General features: G+C 32.5%; 1 protein-coding gene across 1 annotated transcript in view; it reads left to right on the forward strand.

Moving 5' to 3' along the window:
• Positions 1 to 8,365, forward strand: part of mRpL34 (mitochondrial ribosomal protein L34) — a 106,387-nt gene extending 98,022 nt beyond the window's left edge. Inside the window, exon 2 of the mRNA XM_014356204.3 lies at positions 7,369 to 8,365. Coding sequence (XP_014211690.2) covers positions 7,369 to 7,549 — 181 coding nt within the window. The 3' untranslated portion in view covers positions 7,550 to 8,365. The remainder of the gene's footprint in view (positions 1 to 7,368) is intronic.
• The last annotated feature ends 351 nt before the right edge of the window (positions 8,366 to 8,716 follow it).

Raw genomic sequence — 8,716 nt, forward strand, 5'->3', positions numbered from 1 at the left:
GGAAAAGTCCCCTGTTTCAGGGACCACTCCTCGCCAGTAATGCCGGCGATCCCTGCCTGGCCCATCGGATCCACTAATCCCTACCTATAGCCCTAACACCGCTTTATATTCGCCCAGGCCTAAAGACCTGTTGGGCAAAGAAAAAATCCTGGAACTACTCTAAAAAATATTCCACAGAAAAACCCGTCTCAAAACAGCTGGGGTTACATAGGAACTTTAAAAAAAATCTGCATTCACCGAAAGTCGAGTCCATTACTCCTAGAACAGCGTTGCATTAGTAACAAGCACGCTTACTACTGAGCCAATGCCACTCCTAAATAAATTTTTTATTATATATGTCAAAAACTTTTTTATTAATATGTCATTTATATTGGGAATGTACTGTTGGGCTACAGGGAATGTATGTGCAATGTTGGAACTTGACCATTTATATTTTTTTTTAAGTTAAATATTAAGAACACGAAAATTTTTTATATTTAACATATTTTTTAAGGAAATTGGGGCGTGATTTACTTAACGATTAAAAATGATTTTTTTTTAAACATGGGCTTGCCCACTGAAAGTTGGTCTTTTTGCGTGTATGGGACTTTTTTCGCCCTCACACGCTGTGTTTAACTCGCTCATAATGGCTGGGAGATAGCTAAAAAAATGATTAAAAAATACAGATTGACGGATTTTCATCTGTCTTTTCCAATAGTGCTATTTGTTTTTCTCACAACCTTTTTTTCGTGGATGAATGAGTCAGAATTTCAGGACGTTTCTCTGAAATTCGTCACGGTTTAAAAAAATTAAATTCGCAGGAATTGAAAGAGCAATGCTAAAACATTAACTCCACAAATTTTTAGAGTAGGGAAGCAAAAAATACATGAACTACAAGCAAATGAAGACGATGGCCTGAGCAAGTCGCTTGGCAGCGAGACGCCATGCCTGCGCCACGCAGCTACTTACCAACTTGTTCATACCAACGTCTTTATTTGCTTGTTAGTCACGCATTTTTTGCTTCCCTACTCTAAAAATTTGTTGAGTTAATGTTTTAGCATTGATTTTGCGATTCCTGCAAAATTTACTTTCTTTAAACCATGTCGAACTTCAGAGAAACGCTTTGAACTTCTGACTCATTTTTCTTAACGAAAAAAGGTTTTGAAAAAAAAAAATAAATGGCATTATCAGAAACAACTTATCAAGATCTGTCGATTTTTAGTTTTTAATAGCTTTTTTAACTATCTCCCAGCCATTAAGAACGAGTTGAACATAGCATGTTCGAGCAAAAAAAAGTCCCTCGCGCGCAAGGTGGCCCGCTCTCAGTAGAAAAAGCCGTATATGTTGTAAAGAAACATTGCGTAGATGTTGTAACCAAATTTAAACACTGACAGATTTCAAGAAAAAAATTCATAAAGTTTTCCTTTTTCGTCGTCTTTAACATGGGCTTAAACGTAAGTTGTCAAAAAAGTTTTAGAAAAATACCTATTACGCTTGACGTACTGATGAGACCGTTTTAAAAAACTGACGTGCTATTTATGACTGTTTTATTGATACTCTTGCAAAGTATCAACAAAATCGCGTCTGAATTCATGGAGATACTTGCACCAATCGTCAAAAATGTTTTTCCAGCTCGTACATTTATGTGGGAGACAAGGTCGCACTAACTACACTGTCTGCTGTCAACTCGATTTCTTACATGGCACGATGGCTTTTAACAAAATCACTTCTAGAAGCCGTTCTATTTAAAATTATGATCTAAAACTTGGTATAGGCCTTAATGAGACTTTGTAGTTATGTGATATTTTATTAAAATCTCTGATTTCGAAAATTCATAGCACATTTCTGTCGATAGAGGATGAGATCGGCTATGCTGTTCACTTACTTCTTATGCTATTTAATTAATACTATAAGAAACTAGATACCTTAAAAAATATTCTGTAATTTCTTTGAAGCGTATTATTTATACATTTATGAGTACTGGCGCGTTGAACACAAACGCATTTTTGTAATCGAGAGAGAGGACTTTTTGGGGCTAGGTTAGTACAGCAGACTTCATCACAACCCCTTATGCACATACACGTGCTCCCCTACACCTTCCTGCGAGAGCGACCCAACTCCCTTAATATTTTTATGTTTAATTTATGGTTATATAGTAAGAAGTCCCTGATAATGGCCATACCAAATTACCGAAATATTGAACAAATTTCATTTTTGTTATAATAAATAGTCCTGCCCAACGAACCAAATTTGTTTTTATTCTATATTAAATTTTGAACAATTGAGCAGGTTTAAGATAGTTGGAGTTGCTGTTATACGTTAAGACAAAAATAATATTACCATTGCGGCACTTGCTAGATCAGCATATCTTAGCATAACAGATGATATCGATGAAATACTAAAATCAGAAGTTAAGAATTAGGATACCCTCATTTTAAGAAAACACTAAATTCTACCGCATAGATTTTCAACGTAATTTGTGTTTTATGTTAGAAAATTAATTGTTAATTGAATCTCCAAGGTACAAGTTGTTTGATGACACAATATACGCAACACTTTGCTAAAAAAAACTATCTTATTAAATCTTTCTGGGAAAGTTTATGGATCAACACATCGACACTTGAATTTAAAACATCTTGCACATTTACTTGCCATCACTGTTTGCAGTACTGCTATGCGTACTGTCGTTAATGTGCTGAAAAAATATTCATTAAATAATAGTTTTTTTATTTTCTCAAAAAACTGTATAAATTGTTGTTAGCTATCCATAACTTTGTATTTACAGATATACTCTATTCTTAAACTTTAATTTCAATTAACAAGTGCTCAATTAATTATTGCTCAGCAAGAAATCAGTGTCGCTTTCTTGTACTTTCGTTGTTTGTATACGATTTTTGTTTTATTTTGCAAAAAACCTTTCTTGGTATCCATTTTGCATTACTCAACAAATTTTATGCTCAGATGTCATAATAATTGGGAACGTACAACGAATACGTCAAATATTTTTAAAACAAAAGTGCAAGTGTTCAATTTTAATAAGCTTTTTGCTCATGTATTAGTAGTGGTTTTTTTTATTTTCTTATATTAATGAGAACTTTCACTACTCTCCCAACCTTAATATTTTTTTGTATACTGATTTACAAATTTAATTTATCTCGTATCCAATTTTGAAAATTAATGTTTCCAATACCTTTGACTCTAAGCTCCTAACTTATGATCCTGTCTTTAACCCTTTTATTTTTCTTGTACCGTTTTATTTTGAAGTATTTAAGGCTGATGTACATGACCGTACTTGCCCAAATGATATGAACTGTTTAGCTTATATCCGCATTTGGCAAACTCAGTTTACTAGCTACACTGTTTGTACTTTTTCTGCTTCTTATATTTTTTCACTTCTCGTTTAACCATTACAAGCCTGATTTTTTGTTTGCCTCTGCTTTTAGCATTGCGATGTTTTTTGCCGTGAAGTTTGCCATCTTATTTGCTTAACTAATGTTGACCACATTTAGCTTATGTTAATCAAAACCTTGCAACACAAATGACTAAGTTCTGCTTGAATAATAAATAATCGAAAATTTACATTCAATGATATTTTAACACTTACTACTTAGACAATATACAAGTAATGTGCAAACAACTTATGAAAAAAGCCATACGGGAGATGGTCTTAAGCTTATACCACTGAGATTCCGCATGTGATACATGCTCTCTTTACCGCTTGGCTACGGCAAGGAGGTACATACCATGATACGAATCGCCTTCACATTGTACTAATGGTATAATTTTTTTTATTGTCACGAATTTTACTGTATAATTTTTTTAAAAACATTACTATTCAAATGTATTCGGGTAAAATTAGTTATGTAAAACAACATTTTCTGAAGTATGTTGTTATGCATATAATCTACAATACAAGTTTTAATCATGCTCGATTTGCTAATGTTATGTGTACTTTTTGTTGTTTCACACATAATTCATTTTAATCAAATACGTTTCCATAAAAATATTTTTAGAAAAATTATAATGCATATTTTATAACATTATATTAAAAAAAAACATAGTAGTGGTGCGATATGTACGCCATTCATATCATAGCATACACCTTCTTGTTGTAGCTGAGTGGTTAAGCATGCTTATGTTGCATGTGGAATCTCTGGCGCTGGGGTTCGGGACCATCCACCGTAATGCTTTTTTTAATAGTTGTATTTGTAAATCACTTATAAATAATCCAACTCATAATTTTTCAAAATATTTTCAAACTTATTTTTTGACTATTTTCTATTATTATTATTTTATTTAACTAAAACTTTGGCTATTTGCAATGCAAAGCTTGGATGAACACTAGCTAACTCAGTAAACATTCGTTCAGCAAAACTCCAAGTTTAGTATTTTCTCAGGACCTATGTTTAGATCTGCGTAATAAACAGCTAAGAAGGCTCGGCCTTCGGGGATTGGCACCCATGCCTAATACTACAGCCACTACGCAGTTCCAGGCGGGAACTGGCAGACATGCCTCCTTGTGGTTCCCGTAGGTGTGGCCATCTTGGTGGCTGTCTTGAAGCGTTTGGATCTGGAATGACTGATTAAGAGTCGGGGTAGCTGATGCTTGCAACTGAAGCATCTCTCCTGATCCTGGAGCGTACCGACCATATGGCCTGATAAAATTTATCTTCAAGTTTGCATAGGAGATTTGCTTGGCATGCCAATGGGCATTAGATTTTCCCAAGCAGGGCCGAGGGTAAATCTAGCTCAGTCGTACGATAAGCCCTCTTCGTCTTTTTAAATGTAACGATTCTATTTGTAAAGAAGTACGTAACAGTACGAAGGAAGCAGTGGCAGCCTGCAGGCTGAGGGGAGATTTTGTGTACTTTGTGATATCGAGAGCTTCGATGGCTTAGTGGTTGGCATGCTAGCCTCTTAGCCAAAGATATGACCGAGGTGTCGTGGGTTCGAATCCTGTCAAAAATTATAGAGATATTTTTCTCGGGCTTTTTCGATGGAATCAGTACCCAGGATGCCAAAATACCACTTATCCAAATTTCAAAACAAAAATTCGATTTTTCTGGTGATGCCTGGACCTTCAGGGGCTTTCTTTTCGAAGGAAAGCCAACACTTGACCAGCTTATCAGGTAAAAGTCACTGTTGGTTGTAAAAAGTTTGGTACAGCGAGTTTAGATGGTTTATTGGAAAATATGTTTCCATTAAACTTGATAACAGCTGGAGTGGGGTGTGCTTGAGACAATTGCTGTGCCCTGTTAATAGTACCCAGTATGATGGATGACCAAGTCGTCTGAGGGGAACTTTGCAAGGGGCGCGCACAAAAGACTTGTACACCGTGTGGCTAGGGCAAAAAAAATTAAAAGCAAAAAAAATCTCTGATATGGCAAAAGCTGAAAATAGTCCTAGAAATTAAAATACTATACCACACTTTATCATATCTCTGAAGGAACTTTTCCCATGTTCAGCTAACGTTTGGCCAAACATGAACTTTGGCAAAAGTTTAGCGAAACTTGAAAGGTTTTTCGTGGATTTTGGTAAATAAGCCTTTCTGGATTTTTCTTTTTTTTAAATTCTGAAAGATTTACAAGTAATCCTTTTCACTTTTATCTTTTCTGATTTTTTTTCTTGAGCCTAGCTTATCAGTTAATTCCATAATTTATAGCCTTCAAATCTACAGTTTCTTTACAAAGTACAAAAGTATATTTTTACTTACCCACTAGGCTAAAACTCGAACTTTTTACGGGAGGCTTGTTTGAAATTAATTAAGCCTAGTTACGCTACTGAAGTAGCCAATGTACAATTTTTAATCTAGTGTTCACTCTCGCTTCATGCATCTTACGAAGCACGATAACATGGCTTTCTTGAGTCTTTGCTTCTATTATTACTTTAAAGTGTATTACTATTTTCTGATTCGTAAAATATATTTACCATATAAAAATTTTTTTCAAACTCAAACTATCTTTTAGTCTTTTTTATTTTAATCTGTGATATTTTTAAACTATAAATAAATCCATATGAGAATAACACATAAAATAAATATTGAAAAAAATGAGCTGCATGCGTACGCAAACTCATTTTCTTGTATCCACGAACTAAATCGAGCAAAAACATACTAGAAAAAATGAGTTTAGTTTATCAGCAATAACATTAAAAAATACATATTTAAATATTGCAAGAAAAGATAATAAAACAACGAAATTTATCACAACTCATAGTCCGATATATTAATAGGCTATTGGATTGACAGAAAGTTATTAGTACCAGGCTTATTAATGTAGAAAATTTTTTATTTTTGCATACAACGTGGACTTATTTTGTTTAGTTCGTTTTTAAATTTTTAGTAAATTTATAAAATGTATGTGTACAAACAAGTATCAAGCTTTTGATCAACGCTATGAATAAGAAAAAGGTGGAAGAAATAAAATTATTCACTCTACGTTATAGAACCTATTGTTAATATTTATTTATGCTTGCGCAAATAGGTCAAAAATTTCATTTTCGTACTTATTAAAGAAAATTAAAATATCATACCTCCCATCACTAGCTTGGCAAGTTTTTTGCTGTATCTGCACATCTACTTGACTTTGCCAGTGCTGTAGCGATTACAGTGTATCTTTACAATTTATTGTAACATGACACTATAAAAGAGAATATCTTTCTAGTTTGATCTTCAATATGAGTCTTACGTCCAATTATGACTTACTATTTTTCCGTACTATTTTTTAGCGGTATTTTCCGTGATTATTTTTCCATTCCAAGTCCATATTTGTAGCCTTGATAATTGTAATGTATGTGAACCCCATATCATAACTTAAAAAAGGTCCTCCTTCATTATATTTTATATCTTTGTAGTTCATATAACCTAAACTATAGTACATGTAAAACAAGTTATGAAGAGTAATATATTTATTTTGTATGTACTTCCTACTACTTTTAATATCAATAGACTATTCTCAATCACTATCGTTCCATACACCTCCGACAAAGCTAAATAGTAATTTTAGTAGTATGTACACAAAGTAAGAAAATCTTGCTGAAAGGAGAAACTTTTGCTTAAAGTCCGAGCGACGTTTTTCTTTCCAAAAGTGCTAAGTCGTACTTTGTGCCCGTAGGCACACACCATTAATCATTTTGCGCCCTAGGAAGGAAAAGTACGTTCCTTTGGCGCAAAGTGAGTCCCCAGGGCAAAAAAACTTCGTTCTCAAACAAAAAGCGTTTACTATAGTATTAAATTGATGTTACTCTTTAATACCAGTATTTGTCATTAGTTATTCCATTGCTCATTTTTTAAAATTAGAAATATCCTCAATGTTGTAACTATTGTTTTAACTTGATCATTCGCGATTTTTTAATGAAGTTATACATTATCTTACTATTATTTTTTTCTAGGCTCAAAACTCAAGGGTGGAATGTAACAGTTTCTCGTTCAAGAGTAAGATATCATTTTCCTCGCCCGAATGAGAGAAAAAGAATTGTGGAGCAAGGCTTCTATGCTAAATTGTCAACTTCTTTCGGTAGAAAAATACTGATGAGGCGAATACTAAAGAATAGATATGTTTTGAGTCATTAATCTTTCGTTTCATTTAAAATTGTAACTACTTCATATTGATGGCTTCTAACAGCTAATATAGATTAACTTATTTTATATGTTTGCATGATAAAATGTACGTGTCAAATCATTTATTGTAAAAAGTAGCTTTATCACACTATACTTTTGAATACTTGAATAAAAAAATGAATAGTATCTTGGTTAAAAATTAACAAAAGTTTTTTGTTAATCAATTTGGATAAAGCAAATAATAATGTTTTTTTATACTATGTATTAGCTTTTTACGTTCTTACACTTATTTCAGATGAGAAAATCAATTTTGATAATCAGCAAAATGAAAATGATTACGCATGTAATCTGATAAGCCCAAACGACGTCACAAGTTGATGTTTCAATTAGTAAATTTTTTATTTAATTCAAACATTCCTAACCGATCTTTAGCCTGTTTAAATAATTTTCAAGTTTATTATTTTATGTTAAATACAAGTAGGTTTCAACGTTTTCAAGCAGATTGTGTAAAACGTACTATACATATAAAAAATAGCTCCTATTAAAAAAAAAAAAAAAATTTTCCAACTTTTGGCACTGATATCAAACAGTTAAGGAAAGGGCACTACTGCGATAGACTACTTAGGAAAATAATATAGTATTATCTGGAAAGCTGATACATTGCAAAAGATACCATCTAATGGATTTATTTGTTTCCTATCATCTATTTTTGGTTTGAAAAAAATTTGTTGACATTTCTAGTCTAAGTTTAAATAGTTTGTATTAAATGTAAATGTAAAATATTATACACTGTTGGAAAAAGTAAAATAATTCTAAAAGTTTTTGCCTTCATAAACATGCTTCCTACATTTTGCCTATGTAATATTTGCGTACATTATATTTATTATAATATCACTAACAACGTGTTTTTTTGATGCCTTAAATGTATATATCGTGCACTTTTAATAGATGTAATGGATTACATAGTAAACAGAAAGGATGATTATTATCTTTAGTACCAAGAACGATGTGTTGTATGCGAGGTTCATTTAAAAATAATAAAATACCATCATTTATTTTACACAATTCCATTTTATGGCTAACTATACTCAATACATACTTTTACATGGTGATATCCTATTATCATTTTAAAGAACTTCTCTGTTTTAACAAGCAATACAACAAAAGAATAACTGTTAG

Source organism: Copidosoma floridanum, unplaced genomic scaffold, assembly GCF_036245765.1.
Source record: "Copidosoma floridanum isolate Cflo_tuat_1 unplaced genomic scaffold, Cflo_Japanese_pri ptg000016l, whole genome shotgun sequence".
In the NCBI taxonomy this organism is placed as follows: Eukaryota; Metazoa; Arthropoda; class Insecta; order Hymenoptera; family Encyrtidae; genus Copidosoma; species Copidosoma floridanum.